The sequence below is a fragment of the Struthio camelus genome, chromosome 9 (assembly GCF_040807025.1).
Source record: "Struthio camelus isolate bStrCam1 chromosome 9, bStrCam1.hap1, whole genome shotgun sequence".
Classification (NCBI taxonomy): domain Eukaryota; kingdom Metazoa; phylum Chordata; class Aves; order Struthioniformes; family Struthionidae; genus Struthio; species Struthio camelus.
Window position 1 is genome coordinate 14,848,004 of NC_090950.1, and position 18,990 is coordinate 14,866,993.

Below are 18,990 nucleotides of genomic sequence, written 5' to 3' on the forward strand. Positions count from 1 at the left end.
AACCATCCTAGAAAAAAAGCAGTTTGTTCTTCAGATACACTAAGAATCATTACATCTATTGATTTTGTGCTGTTACAAATCTTCATAGCTTTTCATCGTAGCAGGATCAGAAAAACATGATTCTTTCCAGGTACTAATGGTTCTGAAACTTGCAAATGGAGGCCTCTACAATAATTATACTTTTATTTTCTGTCTTTAATAGTTTTTTCTGCACAATGAAGATGATCTTTTAGAAACTTATAATTACATGAAGAAGCTAGTTTCTCTATTTTTTGATGTACTGGCACAAGTTTGAAAAAAGAAAACAAGACAAAGCTATGGGTAGAAACACCAGGCTGCTGAAACTAACAATGATTAAGCCATCTCAGTAATTATAGACATCTGCAACTAAAAAAAAAGAAAAGGGGAAGAAAAATTATTTTAAAATACTTAAAAGCTAAACCTAAACTGAATGTGTGGAGGCCATGGAGCACCTTGCAAGTTCAAGAACGTAATAAATGAAGTTAACTCTACTTTGCTTAGTGAGAATTACAGGGGAGCTCAATCATACTGTGACTCACCAGTGAAGCCTTCACATATGGAAACCAAATACTTTCACGTCATCTACTGTAAGCTTTATGCTATAACACAAGAGGTAGCAGGGTTTTTTGTAGAAGGAAAGATTTGGAATGCTGACATAACACAATATATTTTTCCAGTAGGATCTGATAAATTTTCTACAGACAAGCTGAAGAAATAATTATGAAATTAACAGGACACAAATTATAATACTTGAGGAAAATCATTTTTTAAATGGAAATACATTTCCAAAAAAATAAAGCAGAAATAGATTTTGTTCAAGAAATTGGCATGTACTTATTCACCGTTTCCTTTCCACGAGGCACCTTGTGGTATCAATCCAATGTCTTTTGTATACGAGTTAACACTTCATCAAATAAGCAACTGAAATGCCTGTCCCTAACAGTGACTGCCTTTTTACCTCATAGGGAGCTTTTAAAAAATGGATAGTCTAAATTCTGAAAAAATAAGCAAGTGCTTGATGGTACAGATATCTGTCAACAGGTGTTTTCAGAGCACACAGATTCCATTTTTTTCTGGCTAAAATTGGGTACTTAAGTACTTCTGAAAATACTACTAAGTGCATATCTCTAGCTTATGGCAACTGGCAATTCAAAGCCATTAAGAACTTTACTCCAAAGTGCTTTTGACTGAAGAGTATCTGCAGACTACAAATGAGAACAGTTGTGTTACAGTCACCTGATACAGCTTTGGGCTGTGTGGTTTCATTATCCAGATATGCATGGTTTCATCCTGGCCCTGTTCCTCTTTTCTTCAACGAAGAAATTAGAACACAGGCTCTATCGTGTATTACCTGCGCTCAGACAGGCTTCCTATACCCTATTCCAGTCCTTGTGCACTTTAAGCAAGTTAATGCTTGCACCTATAATAAATATAGAGTGGGATCACAATAAACAAAAATACTTAGGTATTTAAATCATTATACCAGTTATATAACATTTGCTTGATCAATGCTTGATCAATTTGCTACCTCACGGGAGGCATCACAGACTTACACCTCAGTGTAACAGTGGAAGTAATAACCACCTTTGGAGTCTCATATGCAAGTGGGAAGTGTGTCTATGTTACTCTGCGAAAGTTAGCTGTACAACATCAAAGTGTTCAGTTTTCCTAGTGGAAAAATTCTTAGGCTTTCTGGTAAACATATCAGAACTATCAAAAGCATTCCCCCCCAAAGCTTTCTTTACCAAACAAAACTGAAGAATTTTAATAGAAAGCATATACTGGCATTGTTTTGCAAGCCTTGTCTGTTAATTATCCAAGTCAGTGGCATTTTAAATTAAGACAGGAAAACTATATTCCAATAAGAATTTTCATTTTACAAAAAGTGGGCAGTTGGACCCAACAACAGTGAGGATTTGAGAGAACATTAAAAAAAAAAAAAGTATGTTTGTTAAATACAACTACAATGAGTTTTTCCTCACATCACTGAAGAATTAGAAGTTGCACTTATTTAGTCCAGATCACAATTTGGCACTTTATTTTCAACTTAAATAGGTATTTTTGTTTAGTTTTTTTATTATTATTTCTTCTGACATAGGGAATTTGAAAATAGCAATTTCGCCAAATAATACTTGATGTAGACAAATTTTCAATATATCTATCTGGAAAAAGGTATAAAACATAATCCTAAAAATAACTTCCTATTTTCTAGTTAGAAGCTCCATGTCAAAATTCGAAAGAATTCTGAATCAACTACATTCAACATGACATTAGTAGTACGGATTGTTCCAGTTGTTCAAATTTCAAGTTTGTGCCACTCTAATCTTTCTCTCCTTAAATGTACTTTGCAGTTAATAGAATTTAAACAATCACTCAATTGTATTTACATATACTGTTAAAGTAACAGTTGATCTATTTGCATATTTATGAAATAGAACAGAACACACACGTGCTCATAGGGAGCTTATGATCTAATTTGCAGAGCAAATTTATTATAAATTCAGGTCATTTATATAAAAATTAAAATATAAATCACTTCTTTGCTGCATATTCAAGAGAGTTACTCTAAGCAAACAGAAAAAGAATGGAAGTCCCAGAGGCTTAACAAGTATATTTGAAGTAAACTCACTGTTTTTTGGAGGGAATGAAGGGAGCTAAACAATTTGCCACGGCTGAAGTTGTGAAGTAAGGAGTTCACAAAACAATGAGAGGACAGTAGGTGGCATCACTTGCACTCCCCCAGCTTCCGGTTTAGTCATGTTTCAGGCTGGTACTTCAACATAATTTATAGCAGCTAGAAGGTTTCTCTAGTCTGCACTAACTGCATTAATGTTCCAGATAAAAATAGTCTCATCTTTAAGGGAAAAAAGGAACACTCACGACATGGCCCCTCTTTCGATGGAGAATAAAGCAAGCGTTGCTACGTGTACCTCCTACATACGTTCCATCCACACAAATAAATACCCACCCCATATTAAACTGTATCTTTCAATGACCATTTAGAGACAATCACCAAAACCTGATTAAATCTGATTTCTACTACACAACTTTTATATTCTGCAGAGCCTAGAGGCTGACTCTGTAAGTCAGATAATTTTTTTAGATAAGTTCTCTTCCCTTTTCCTGTAATATCAACAGACCAGTTAGCAATCTCATAATTTAACAGCCAGTAAATTACTCAGGTTTTCTACAGACCTGAAAATGAGCGGTAAAATGCTTGTAGGAAGTAAAATTACCTGCTACTGATCTTATTCTTAGCCTGCTCTTATTTTTAAATAGTTTTAGAAAATATATATCGAAATGACTCTTCTGATTACTGAGTTTGTCTTTGAAACGTAAGATTCAGATAGCACTGAGTTTACTATTTTGTAAGGAGGCTTCTCCATCAGCATGTAATATTAATCTACCCTCCAGCATTCAACTACGACCATTATATTTAGTTTAATTTTAATTCCAATTAAGATGTCTATAGTCATTTGATCAAATTTTAAAAAACAAACGTGCATAAAGTAAGTTCAAAGAATACATGTATTTGATCCTTAATCAAATCCACAAATTACTTGGTTTAGCCTCAGCACTTTTTAAACGCCTACAACATTCAAGTTAATTTTGAGGAACAATCCAGCAGCCGCATAGTTTGGAGATAATTTTTTTTCCTATTTGACCAGGACATCTGAAGAAAGGCATTTACTAGTTACAGTGAAATGTAACATACATACTGAAAGGTTAGTTATAATACATATTTACATACTAAAAAAATAGACTAAGGAAAAGTTGATTTGAGGCAGCAAACTAACTCCTATTTTGCTCATCTCTTACTGTTAAAGTTCTATTAGTTATGAATAATTCTCTCCTTAGGTTATGGTTCAGATGTGTGGCAGCATGCTTTCAATGGCACTGTCCACAGGTGAAAAAAACTGGCTTTACGTTCTTGTAGTTTTTCCATTTCCTTCTTTCCTAGTATCTGCAGATGCACAGTTCACTGCTCTGCAAAAGATATGCACAGAATGTTAAAATAAAACTGCATTATTCAAAATGTAACGTAATACCTACCAGCCAGGCAACTGCATGTGAAATTTTTTCCATCATGTTTCTGTATTACATCCGTGCAGGTTCCATTGTTCTGACAGGGCTGCCTTTGACAAGCATCAAATTCTTCACATAGAGCACCCAGATACTCATCCTCACAGTCACAGAAAAAAGTTGCCTGAGAACAAACAGAATACGTACGTCACAATGAATTTGCAAAGATTATGTTTTCATCGAGTACTCTACTGAACAAAGTAGTCTTTTTTGGTTTTCTATTTATAACAAAAGCAGCTGCCACAAACACATCAACATGAATTTCGGCATAAAGTTGTCCATTAAAATACTAAATCTGCACCAATCCTTCAGTTAAGATTTTTAATGATGTCATGGAATTTCATATAAGCAAGGAGGCTGGGATCAGATCCCTAACACACAAATCACTGAATTTTTTCTTCTGTTCTGTTCCAGAAACTAAATCTATAGAATGGAATAATGGCCAAAATAAATAGCATGCAGATCTACCACAAGAAAATCCTGCAACAGAGATGTACCCCTATGTGTAAAGGGCAGGGTTGGGGTCCCAGAGCATTACTTCAGGAGTTTTAAATAAAACCTGACACAGACCTTCAATTCTGCTAAAAGAGGTCTCTTCTGAATATATTTGGTACATTTTCCAAACTCACCATCTAATAACAAAGCAAATGGCACTATATCTGTTAAATACCTTTAGTAGGCACAACATGGCATTCTTCATTTTTGTTAGTAATAAAATAATTAAAAAATAGCTTACAAAAATCTTTTAGAGCGCTGAAGTTGCTAAGGAAGTCTCTCAGACTGGAGGAACAAGGAAAGCTCTCTCATCTGTAGTACCCAGTTAGATTAAACAGCTTACTTTCTTTGTTCATTAAGCACTAGATGGCAACATTACTCACTCTCTCATACATTACAAAGCCAGATCACCGCTGGCAAGAATGCAGCTGTTTCACACAAACATTGCAATGCAAAGTACAGCATGCGCATGGAACTAGAAACAAAGAGATGGGTTTAGTACTTTATTTGCTATTTTTACTTGTTTTCTGTATATGAATAAACAGCTGTGCATTAAACATAAAAGAAAATAACAATCCTCATACAAATAAAAACTGTACTCCATAAACCCAATATTTCATTCTTTCTTAAAAAATATTACATCGGTTGAGTCTAAACAAGTAATAACATATATCTCCCAAACTCAAAGTGATGCATGTTATTTATCAGGAGTGCTAAACACATGGTCTATACATGGTCTGGTATTTGCCCAAGCCTGCTTGTAAATCAACTCTGAGTATCTCTCACATTAGCAATGACAAGTTTCCAAACAAGGCTGCAGTTCAACCGAAAGGCCGGACAGGCACGCAAAATACAGTCAAAAATATTATAATCATATCAACAAATACTATACTCATATGAATTATCTTCAAGTAAGATAATTCTATACTACATGCTATAAGTTACTATGCTATATGAGCTGCAAAGATCAGTGGCTAACAGGGTGAAACAGATAGCACTTTTGTCTAAGAACTGAACAACTAGCAAAACATACAGTAAGTATTGGCACATTTCCCTGTGGCACTGGTGGAGAACAAATCAGCTTATAGGTCACTTCAGTACCTAAAGACAACAGCCATCAGTGGATCAAAATCAGTGCTGTCCTCAACATCTCCAAGTATTATACAGTAGAGATGAGGACCCAAGTAAAGAGTGCACATAAACGTCTCCTACAGTATCCTTCAGAGCTACTTTAAATCCTTTTGATACTCAGATCATTCCTGGATTGGAGTGTTAGGGTTAGGCTTAACTACAAAATCAAGGCTGCTGCCTGTAGGGCAATGAAACCAATTACTGTCTCCATAATTCACCTGCTCTGGATGAGCAAAGTGAGACACTATACTAACCACAAGTCTGCATTATTTCTTCTATCTGCCTTCCATGATCAGTGAATTCAGATGTCCCAAAATAACCACTAATACCACATACAGGTTTTTCACTGAAACACAGTTAAAGAATGCATCTCCAATCAAGCCAGTTTTCCTGGTATTGCAAGATTGTTTTTTTCCCCTTCTTACAAAACATTTGTGGATAAATGCAAAAAGCCGGTCTAGTGACAGTGGATATAGAAATAAAATAGTTCAACACTTTCAAGAGTGCCAAGATTTCCTATAACAGCACAGATGAAGCCCATGAACTGTACTACTAGGAATCTCCATGCCTAATTGTATAGTCTATTTTCCTTCCATTCTTCTCATCTAAAACTAAAGACTAGACAAATGGCAAAAAGAGTGCATATTAGAAATATAATTTCCAATATAGACTCATTTTCAAACACCTAAGATTAGATTACCTAGCCTGACTCGACTATAATGGGAAAAATTCCCTTAGGACACCACAAACATGGTATGCCTTTCCTTGTTGTTGATATCATGCCAAAGGAATCAAATGGAAGAGTTCAAAGAGGAATAAACTTTAACATTAAACTCTAGTCTAAAACGGTTTATCTATTTCTCCGAAAGTCATTAGTAATCTCCTACATTTTTATATATTGTTAAAGATTATTTGTAGTTGATGCATAGTTCTCATTTTTTGTCGCTCATTATAAAATTACTGGAGATACATGCGCATAAAAAAATTATGCTCTTTAGCCTACAGAAATAATGGTCAGGTCTGAACTACAGAACTACCATCTTATCAATATAATGTATCAGACATTAAAATAAATACAGTACTGAAGTCTAGAATAATAGTGTCTGCAAATAAATCAAAATAAATACACTCCTTAGAGTATAATTGAGAGTTTAATTATAAATGGGAAACTCTACACTTGACTAAACATTAGAATTCACTATAAAATTTAAATTTTATTTCTAATAGTTTTTAGATAGCACCTGCAAATTTTACTTTGTACTCAAGTATCTAAGCATGATTTGTTGGGAATACTTCTTTTAAATATCACGTATTGTCTCTCAGAAATAGAGATTCCCTCTGCACTTACATAGCCAAGACTGCGTACTTTGAATATTCAGTCATTCTCAGATTAATACCTCAATTTAAATAGTTTACGTTCCAAGCTTTTTTAGGTTCTTTTCATTTAAGCCGATACAAAACAGGAATACACTGATGGCATTGTGCTGGTATTACTACTGCCTTTTTACTCTTGAATAAATATTTGAGTTTTAAAATAGACATGAATACATCAGGAAAGATGCAGGCACCACGTCTAGATTCCATTCCATGTATGCAGAGACTGAAATCCTGATATCATTTTAAAGCCTGTTTCTAGTCCTTGTGCGTGCCCTGAAAATGAGAACAGACTCATCCATGTCTATGTGGCATTAAAGACAGCCATAAGCAAGAGCTCCAAAGAGTATAATATTTGCCATCAAAGTTAACTCTTGTCAAAACAGAGAGGTGTCATGCGTGGTAAGCTCAGGCTCGTGACCTGTGCACAGCACAGCACTACCTAACCATTCGTTGCAAGGACAGGCATTATCTGTATCATTCGCACAGATACAAGCTCCACGGCTTTGCCTGCACTAAAATCTCTTCTAGAATGCACGGAGAACTGCAGCAAGGTCCCTTGAGTAGCAGGGAGGGACCACAATGCTCACAGGACGGGCAGCGGAGCCAGCAAGCCCTGCGTTCAAGTCTCTGCTACTTCTGGACCTGAAACAGTAAATAGAGCAGAGTCTGGCTGTCCCCTAGTTTTGGCCATCTCTGTATCATGTGTCACGGTGCAATGGAGGCATGCACCACCTTGTACAATTGTAGCGTTGGACCTCTTAAGACCATTAACTACGATGATCTCCTGAACGATGTAAACTAGGCATTCTGCACAGCATCAACAACTTCATGTCTTCATGCGGTGCATTTCCTATGGAAAGTGAGACATATTTCGCAAATTCAAATATCAAATATCAAATCTAGTGAGAATTGACATTTGAGTTTTAATTTGCAAAGTAAGTCTCCGAATTTGAAATTCTGCTTAACATTTTTACAAAGATTTGATTCAGCTTTGAAGTTTGCATCAGACTCCAAAGCAGACTTTGCTAAAGCTCAGCAGTGTTCAAATCTAAAGTTTAGGAACATATATACAAATGAGTAAGTTTCTGTTGCAGATTTTTGTTCTGTTGAGTAGATTTCTGTTGTAAATTATGTAAAAAGGATTATGCTTGCAAAAAGCATACTGGCATGCTGCAAATATTACTGAAAATAACATTTCTTCATCTCCCTGTGTTCCCAAAGTAAAGCTCTTGACTATGCAAGACATTCAGAGTATTAATCTCTGCATTATGTATGGCAGAGTAAAGAAAAACATAAAACTCAACATACATGTTGGCTAGTGCCTTCCTAAGGTTTAATCACGTGTGCTTGAAACCAAAGCTAATTATTATAATGGTAGGTATTAATATATTTAAACAATGCAACAGTTAGGCAATTAAAAATGTCTGGATAATATTGATACTTCTGTAAGAGTATAATATATGGAAACATTTTACCATAAAATATAGTTAACAAAAGGGGTTTTGAAAGCAGCAAAAGAGAAGCATTGTAGCACTTTAAACTGAAACGTCTAATGACAGATAATGGTTCTGAGATGCAGACAAGTTATTCTGTAGAGAAGATTAGGTGTCATCGTTTTTATTAGGCATGTCATCCTTCCCAAATGATAGTATTAATTTTTTTCTTGACTAAGTGACATGCGTTAGCATATTTGAGGAAAACTAAATACAGAAGAAACCACACACTGCCACAATGCTAGTATTGAAGTCACTATCTTAAAATTCCAAAACAATAATCTACTATCAGTAGATAGTTTGTCTGTGTATTTTACTTGACAATGGAGTATAAATCCATATACACACAGAAGGTATGCATCACTCTGAATGGCAATAAAACAAGTTCTTTCTAATAATTTATTAGACGATCCATTTCTCTGTAAGCATTGTATTATAAATGTAGTTGGAATACATTTATTTTCCTATTTTGAATAAACAGAAGTGATAAAGTGCTCATCAGAGTCTAAATTTGAGATTAAAGAGAGAACATAAAAACTCATCATTTCTTACTAGAGTAGAGACTGGTCCTTAAGACGACCAGAACAAAATGCATGCCTGTTCTTCTCTTGTTGAGAAAGACATTCAGTATCCATTGAAACCTTTACAGTAAATTATTATGTTGAAACAAATGTTTGAACAAAATGTTACTCTGAGATGAGTATATACTTTGTATTTAGGATTATTTCACATTTAGAAACTTAGTCCATTTGCAGGAGGACATGTCTTTAGGCATAAATGGAGCTTTTTAAAATTAGCCATTCTTCATATAATCAAGTGGACTTACCCCACAAGCTTCTGGTCCATATAGAAGATGTATGAAATATCGCTATTCAGTTCAAACAGTTGTATGTCAGTGCAGAGGTAAAGGCCAGTTATTTTTGCGTTAATCGTAAGGATTCTAATTCCAACTAAAAATTTTGTATTCGTATAGTCTGCCCTTCCACATTTAAACGGTTATGGAATGGTGCAATCTGCAGGAGAATTTACTATAACTCCATATGGACTAAGCAGAATTATGGCTCTCAAATCCAACGGATATCTACAATTCCACTGAAAATTCTACGCAGAAGCAGAAATTCACACCAAAAAAAAAAGAAAAAAATCTCCCTTTGGTTTAAGTACTAAGGTTTCTCCTTTTCATTCGCAGCTAACTTATTGGAGGATCTGGTGTAAAGCTGTGCATATAAAGGTGAAAATGATTTTCACATTGTGATGATGTCATGACCAGTATTACCCTCCTGACACATTCACACTATCCCTGTGGAAGAATGCCAGGCACAGCAGCAAAAGAGGGGTACAAAGTTCATACAAAGAATAGAATAGGAGACAGTATCACTTTGACTCAGCATCATCTCACTTCGCAGAACTTGGAACAAAGTGGTGAATTTGTGTTCTTTTCCATGACAACAGTAATTAAAAAAAAAAAAAAACCTGTCATTAAAAACTCTCATGTTTATGTCCACATTTTATAAAAATCATCTAGCTGAGTAGAGGCCGACTTACCTTTATTTGGTAAGGAACGAGTAAAAATTGGGTTACTGAGTAACTTCCAGGTTCGGCCAGAATTTGTTTATAGTTTCACGCTTTCCACCAAAGACAGTAGGCCACTACAGTTATATTACCGCAGATTGTTAATTACAGTTAACTTTCCCACTAAGCAGATGTGTTACAATACTCTCTAGCATTAAACTAGATTTGAAATAAAACTATGAACTACGTAAAAGCACAAAGACAATCATTAATCTTCTCGGCACTGGAAGCAATGACTACAGCAGCCAGCGTAGCTCTTAGCTTATTCATGGCGTTAGGTCTTTTACGCATCCTCCTAAGGACTTGCTTTGCATCCTGGAAGACTAGATTGCACACACATAATGAATTACAGATAAAAACAAACAGCATATCACAAAGGGCATGCTGTAAAGCTAAAGAAAATTAAAGTTTCAAGTCTGCAAAAAAGAAATACAGAAGGTGCATCTTATGGGAAACTCACACAATGGCTGCTACATGTTCAGCATGTAATTTTGACGGTTGTTTGCTCCATCATTAGGGAAATCATTATGACATTTTAGTGCCTATCTCACCTAAGATGAGTTAAACTGACAAAAACATCCTGCTTAATGAAATATGCATCTTCTGTTTTTAACTATGTTGTTTATACTGTGACTGAATCCGTTTCCTGGCTTAAATTCTATTATGGAACTAATCTAGAAAAGAATAAGGAAAACTGGCAAATTTGAAAAATCACTATGGCTGAACATATCAAATAATCTTTTTATTCTCCCTGGAGCAGCAAGCTAGTCATAAATTACCAACATTTGGAAACACTGTATCAGAGGCCCAGCCTAGAAGGCTACCTGGAATAGCTCTAACTGCACTGAAGAGAGCCTCTGGAGACGTTCTTCCATTTGTTCAAGTTCTAGAAAATCCAGGAGTAGTTTTATGACAGTAAACACAAAAGCAGTTACATTTTTGCACTTGAAATTTGATTCAAAAGGAAGAGATATCAAGGATACTGCTAATTCTATTTCTCTCTGACTACAATACACTGGAAGATGACTCTGAGAAAGAGATTTCAACATGATTTCTTTATGTCTCGTAGCTTCAGCTACGGTGGTGTTAGTCAACCGGAAACTACCACATGACATGTCAGAAACAGTACCTTAATAAATTATCTTGCTATTACACTCAGGTTCAAAGAGAGAACCAGGTGGAAAAAAGATTATGAAAAATTCATGACTTCTGTCCCACTAGAGAGCTCTGGAAAAGAACAGGCTGTGTCTCCATGAGGGGGGGGGAATCCTTTGTCACCAACAGCTCTAGTTTTAACTTTTAATAAAACTTTCTACATCAAGATTGAAAGTGGTGATGTGCAGGTTCTGATTTCTTTCTTTGGAGTGGTATAACAGCTCCCTTTTCCTGTCGCAAAGCCAATTTGTCTTACATTTTAAAAATTATTTTATTTTTAAATAAAATGCTATGTCTCAAAGATTTATAAATAATGTTTTGCTATTAAAGGTAATATAAATATCTTCCTTAAAAACATAGAACAAAGAAAGATATTAAAGCTTCCACATGGATACAAGCATTAATGTCTTCTCTCTTTGCGATATATAACGTGGAGTTAAGAGAAAGAAATCAGAGACATAAGAATGGACAAATAATAGGAAAAACAGAAAACTAAATAAGACTATCAAAGACTTTAACTCTCAACTTGACAAAAAAAATGGAAAAACGGAAGACCTTTTGATATGTCATTGCACAGAGTAATTTCAATATATTATTTACATAAATCAAATCCAAAATGCTGAATTTCTTTAAAAAAAATGTTACATTTAGCAAAGCAGAAAAACTCAACTGAATTATGAAATAGGACACATGTATCTGAATGAATAACTTTGTTGGATATCAGCCAAGTGGTATGGCAGGGTAGCATTTACTCCTGAAAGCATCTTGCAGTAATTGTGCTCGCACATTACCTCCAGCATTTTAAATTTTCACTTTTGAGAAATGAAGGTGGTGCTCAGTTATTCCAGATGTTAGCGCTGCCGTGCATACAGAGACAATCGCAGCACTTTAATTACTGTTGTTACAATCCAAATTTTCATTTTTCTATCAAACACACTTACTGAGAATTTAAATCAGAAAACGGTAGCAGATAAACTATCGTAAACATGCTTATTGAGAATTTAAATCGGAAAATGGTAGCAGATGAACTATCACTGAATTGCCTAAATATGCCAAATTTTCTATGCTCACAGCAGGCTCACAGCTGTTAATATTTACTCAACAGCTACTACTGCTTTTACCTCCCAAATGAATATTAATAAAATCCAAGATTAATTGTGCATATTTGTGCTGCAAATGACTTTTAGTCCATGAAATAAAATCAACGTATATAAAAGGTAACAGAGAATATACGATCTCATTCAGAGAAGGCTGGTCTGGTTTTGTAAAAGCAGTGTACCAACTGAAAGTTTAACACATTTGGCTCTTATTTTTTCATGTTACTACATCACACAAAAAATTCACAGTGGCCAGGGGAGTTTCTATCTCTATTGTAGTCTCTCAATACGGTATTATTTAAAGGAAAGAGCTGTACAGTGAAAACTAAATGAATATGCTCCCTACTCAGATAAAGGCAGGACAATTTTCAAATATCAAATTACTTCACTCTGTTTCTTCCCATAATCATGTTCAGACAACTCCATGGCACTGTTTGGTAATTTGTGAGGAAGCAATTACTGAGACGTATGACGAGAGAAGAACTAGACTACATCAGACTAGACAAAAGAAGGCTGAAGCTTCACAAACTGGAACCCATTGGTCTGGAGACTGGGGATCCCAAATGGTCACAATATGCTTTTCATCTCACAAAGAAACACTCCTGTATAGCGAGAGTCAGATGTAGCACACGTCACCAGATACTTGATTTGAATATTTGTTTTTATTGTCAGGGCAGTGTATGACACTCTGCACCTTATACCAGGCATTGTCTTACTTTTAAGTGCTTGATTTTTATGAATGACAAAAATAAATTCTTCATATTTAGTAACATCTGTGGGCTTCTGAAGCCCATCACACAACAACAAGGAACACACACCCTCAACGTATCAAGTACGTTTTAGCCTACATTTGTATCACCACGTAATTTCCACTCTACAAAAAGATCTTGATAGGTTCACCTTACCTCATCTGGTTGTGTGATACATTTTCCTTTCCCCGAACACTGGAAAGTATCTGAATCGCTTCCCACAGGCAAGCAGGTACTGACTTTCACTATCACAGTCAAGCGTAAAGCCACAATACATTTAGTAACTGAATCATTCAAAAAACCTGAAAAAACGAACGTCAAGAATTGTTAACACACAAGACAACATGCTAATACACATTAATGCTCTACTGCTAGACAAACAAAAGTAAATTCAACAAAACTGTCAGCTAAGAACACCGTTGCTCATATTTCATAGAGACCTTTCAAAATTCAATACATTTAAATTCAAACTGGAATACAGTTTGGAAACATGTCAAAATACTCATATTGAGCAACAAAAGGAAGGCAGGCCTGTAAAACAGACCTACCTTCAGGGCTCTAATCTGCACTACTTAGGAAAAACTGACTTCAAAAAAATTCAAAAAATGGCTTGAGATAATCTTTAATTATTAAAGTACTTGAGAGTCCTGTCCCATTTGGCTAATTTCTAGGAAAAAATACATAGTTAAGCTAAGGCATTCGGAAAGCACATATCAGAGCACTGTAATACATCACTGACATAAAAATAAATAAAAGCCTAATTTTACTTTATTTTCTGTTGTTTTTGTCTCCTGCTATCCTCTTGGTAATTTAAAAAATGTATTTCCTTAAGCTTTTCACGACAAGAAATGCTAAATCAAACTTATTTAAATTTTTTTACTCACTAACTTCTAAAAATTACTCTATAGATAGAGTTAAAAAGCATACAGAGCATAAACTGTATTACACTGGTAACAGACGAACAATTTCTTAGCTGCGTTTTGATGGAGTTTGCAGGGAATACATAAACAGCCTGACAGCATTTCTTTGTGTATTTGCAATACAAGTATTTTCAAACGTCTAATCTAATCAGTCTATAAGGTGATATACTAGGCATAAATGAACACCACTGAAAAATGGGAACATTTGAGGAAGAAGAAGAAAATTCATGAATCTCTGGCTAACACCTATAATTGCAGGGAATTCAAAAAATAGTCAGTTGGAATCTATTAAACATACTGGAGCACAACATCCCTATCGCTCATATGTCTAATAGAGTTTAACATGTTGACTCCCGAAAAAAATAAAGAAAAATAGTAAAAATAAAATGAGGCACATACACAGTCCATGAAAAAGGAAATAAAACTAGAGGTCATGTCAAAATACATATAGCTTGTTTCTTTACTTCAGCTGACGTACAACTGCATCGTTCTACCACGGTCTCTAGAGTCCAGGGTTACAGCCCTTCTGCGTGCAGCTGCTTTTCACTGGGTGTTGGTGGTAAAATAAATATGCAGTGACACAAAAAGTGTGGTTTTTTTGGCATAGTGTATATAGTGCATGCAGAATATACTCACTAAAAAGAAAGACTCCTCTATTAATATTTTGATTAACCTAAATTAAACTTCACCCTCTGTAATCTAGGTGGACCCCTAAGGGTCCAAGACTGGAATATTGGTATGGAACGTTACAGACACAGTCATGGTGGGATTATACTTTTCATTAGAAATGAATAGAGAGATTAAGGAAAAACAGATGCTGTTTTTAACTCAAATATCCTTAACTTTAAAAAGAACGATGGTATATAGATGCAGGAAGTATATGACACAGAATAGTTTTCCTAATATTTAAATTTGAAATTCTACAATCCATTTACTGTGTGAGCCTCGGAGGATCTCCTAAAACGTAATCCAGCTTCTTGCACTGGATACAGTACTACATTTACGCAAAGGGAAAATTCATTACAATATAAACATTTGTAATGAACAGTAATGAAACAAAGTTCCAAGCAACTGCCTGAATTTTAAGTGAATTCTCTTTCCAGAACCGCTACCAAGCATTGTTTGCATTCTAAATATGGAAGAGTCAAATATTACTAATACTGCAAATTCCATAGAGAATCATATGGGAGACTTCCGTTCACTGCTCTCAATTTTTAAGATTTCACTTTTCAATGCTGCATCCTTTTGAACAATTAGTTGTCTATAGTAGAAACCCTGACCCCTAAACCATAACTTCAAAAGTAGGAAAATGTAAGGTCCAATACAAATGTCATCAGCTTGAGTATAACCTCTATGAGTTAGCTAAATATTCTAAAAGATTGGATAAAAATGTATTAGGTATAGTTCCAAATATCTAACGGCCTGCTTTGGCTAATGAAGATTATCGTAATCTGCTGACCTCTTCTAAGAAAGCCAATTTGTTCTGACCTTAATACACAGCACATTTTTACCAATCTGTTCAAAGATGCAGCCATGATTATTTTCTTTAACAACAGAACATGATTGTCATAGGTCATCATGCAATTATATGTGAATGCTTGCAAGAATATGGTATTTAGAAAATGTCTTTGGGTTCACATTTGCTTGTCTGAAGCAGACTGTTACATATTCTTCAGGACAGCTCCCTAAAGGGACATTAAAAACAACCTTCTTTGTACTTTGAGTCTTGTTACTATTTTGGTATCAAAAGCCCTTAGGCAAACCACTGACGAAACCATTATTCTCACTGGAATGCCACATATTTTCCTGCAATTTCTAATTATCTCACCTAATTTCCAAAGACTAGAAAGATAAAAATACAGCTATTTATTTTCACTCTATAGTGGTTACGTACAACTTTCTGAAATCTCTAGGTTTTAAGGCTAGAAGAACCCTGTTTGAACATCTAGTTCTGACTTGCTGCTTAACTCAGGTCATAGTAGTTCAAGGGATTCTTGTAAGAGTGACTGAACTAGAGTGAGTTTAAACTTCTATTTTTAACTTCTACTTAGAAGAATAATTTCAGAAGCACATTTACATCTCCCGTCATTTCAAGTCTGAAGAAAAATATTACAGCTCTTAACAGCAAAAAGTAATTTTGTTCAGTTTTGACTTCACTGGTTTTCTGAACTAGTTAAAAAGTAATGGTATCAGAGCATTTTAAACTGGAGATTTTAAACTGGAGAATTCAAGGTTGAGTTATTTACAGTAGTATTATGGAAATAATTTTAAAAGCTAATAAATGAGAATGTGAAGTGACAAATCATTTATTTTGTCAGAGCTAACGTTTTCAAGCTTTGTGTTCACATAGTTGATAGTCTGAGAAGTGCCAGTACGATTTCACTGGCAGCATGCATGGTAAAATACACTACAGCTCATCCCATCCCATCCTTGCAGTTTCATCTTCTTAAGCCTAGGAGCAGAGAGCACATGTGCTCCTGTTTCTCTCAGATTAAGAAAGTTGAGAAAGAAAAATAAGGAATAAAGTCAAAATACAAAATAGCAGTATCATTTGTGTCCAGGATTTTCAGCAAGATCAAATCATGACATTCAGACTACCCACTGTAATTTTTGTCCTATTCACAGCACATGCTTTCTGTATTTAGTTAGGATTCTGTACACTAAAATAAAAAGCTCATATTCACAACATATATTTAGTAAGGAGTGAGTACTTGTTTGTTATCCCTATATCTGCATAATGCTGCCATCCCTTTCTTGCTTATATGATTGTCAGCAGTCTTTCTGTAAGTTTTGCAGTACCACTTGAACAACATGAAGGGTTTTTTTGTTTTGTTTTGTTTCAATTTTTTTACAGAAGTAGTATTCAAACACTGATGGATCGACAGATTTTGCTACACTACACAAACTCAGTTGCTTCCTTGGTAGTCCCTATTTGACTGATACCTTCCTTCAATGCATGGCAGATCGTGAGGTCAGTAAGCTGGTCCACACTGGAACGCCAAAATAAGAAGGAGAGAAGCTAACAGTCCACCAACTCAGGACATTATCCTACTGCATACCGCACTATCGAAAGGCACAGGGCTGAACTGAGAAGCATAACAAACCCTTGGCAGGCACACAATATCATTAAACACAGAAAGACTCTCCCCCATGTAATCGTCTCAAATGTATTTTTCTCTACTCTAGTCTTAACATATATTCACCTACAGCTGAAACAGCAGATCACTGTTTTATAGCAGAAATACAGCAACAGTTTCCTACACTAAAGTTCTGAGGTCCTGATTCACAAGATTTAGTTGCTTCAAGTCAGACTTGGGGAAGACTGTAGGTCTTTGAGTCCACCCAAAGGTTCCTCAGATGACCGAGAACGACTGCCAAGGGGCTTGGCCACTCATTTACAATCAAGCACCAGTCCCCCAGTTTTTAAACTTATTTTTAGCTTGGTTTTCCAAGGAAATGAGGCAGCAATGGGATGTCTATCAGTTTCCATCTGTTCTCTTTTTCTCCTTCAACACTTGCCCACACCAAAAGCTTTTGGGGTCACTAACCAACTTCAACAACATTGTACAAAGCAGTAGAGTCCTCAAAGATACTAAGTTCCTACAGCTTCCCTGCACATTATATAGCCTTTGAATTAAGGGTATTGGTAGGTCAAAACAGGTAGGAAAACAAAAAAGGGCCCAAGAACAAGATGATGCCATTTCGCCATACCTTTCCCTGTAGATAGGACAGTCAGCCCTCCGTTATTAGGAGAACAGGACACAGATATATTCAAATACAAGAAAAAACAGACACCGTCACTGCGATGACAATGCAATCCATCAGTGCGATGGAGTATCATAACGGAGCTATAACACTTGCAGACCTGATTTTAACTTCCAGAAACCGTACAGCTGCCATTAGAGCATATTGCATCACTGTTTGTAAGGCTTAGTGACCCAGGATAGAAGCTACGCAGATATGTCTGCTAGTTCATCCACAGATAATAGCAAATCAGAGAACTAACCCAAAGCGTCAGGGCCAATAAGGCCTATTAGTGCCCTTAGGGCCCCGACACTAACGCAGTTGTACTGAACCTCAAATAGTAGGTCGGGAGTCATTTTATAATTTATGTCAGGATCAGATCATATATAAGCAGAAAACAAGAAGAAACAGGTAGTCAATGATATTCACAGTCTTCGATGCACTACTTCTATTACATCAGTACCATAGGGTACTCGTACAGAACATCTGAGATCATTCTCTAATGATACTGCTAGGCAACATAGCAGCTGGGGATACAAAAATACAGCTGCAATAACAAAACTGTCATTTTGCACAAAAAGAGCGTTATTTTAACTAGTAAAACTTATCAAACCCCCAGCCTGCTATACAGATCAGCATGCTTAATGTGATTAAAGTGATTTGTTACAGAAGCCTGAGTCAGATACTGCTTTGATAGTATCGTATTTGATTCCCTTTGCTATAAATAGAATTTAATAAGAATCTCTTCAAGAACTGTTTCCAAGTACTTTATTTTTTGAAAAGTCACACAAAACCCATAAATGTAAAGACTAACTATTTTACACTGAAAAGTGATGGTAAAACTTGTCATTTTGTCTTTTTTTTTCCCCTCACATTGATACCACAGTCTCATTCAGGTCAGAAATGGATATGCTTTCTTCTGTCACTATCAACACTGAAAACTCATCCTAGATTCTGAAAAATCAAACACACACTTTTTTCCTCATACATAATCACCATCACAGCGAAAAATATAGCTGTGCTGCTGGTCAAGTTATGGTCTCAATAACACTTCCGCAAAGCCATTACCTACTGATGTGTATTAAAAAGAGGAAGATTAACAGTCACAAGGTTATATGCAGATGTAACAGAAAGTAAAATTTAGGTTCAAAAA

At 35.5% G+C, this 18,990-nt stretch overlaps 1 protein-coding gene across 1 annotated transcript in view; it reads right to left on the reverse strand.

Moving 5' to 3' along the window:
* Positions 1 to 18,990, reverse strand: part of DNER (delta/notch like EGF repeat containing) — a 136,853-nt gene that overhangs the window by 43,602 nt on the left and 74,261 nt on the right. The window contains exons 5-6 of the mRNA XM_068955083.1: positions 13,330 to 13,475; positions 4,075 to 4,228 (exon numbers count right to left, since the gene is read on the reverse strand). Coding sequence (XP_068811184.1) covers positions 4,075 to 4,228; positions 13,330 to 13,475 — 300 coding nt within the window. The remainder of the gene's footprint in view (positions 1 to 4,074; positions 4,229 to 13,329; positions 13,476 to 18,990) is intronic.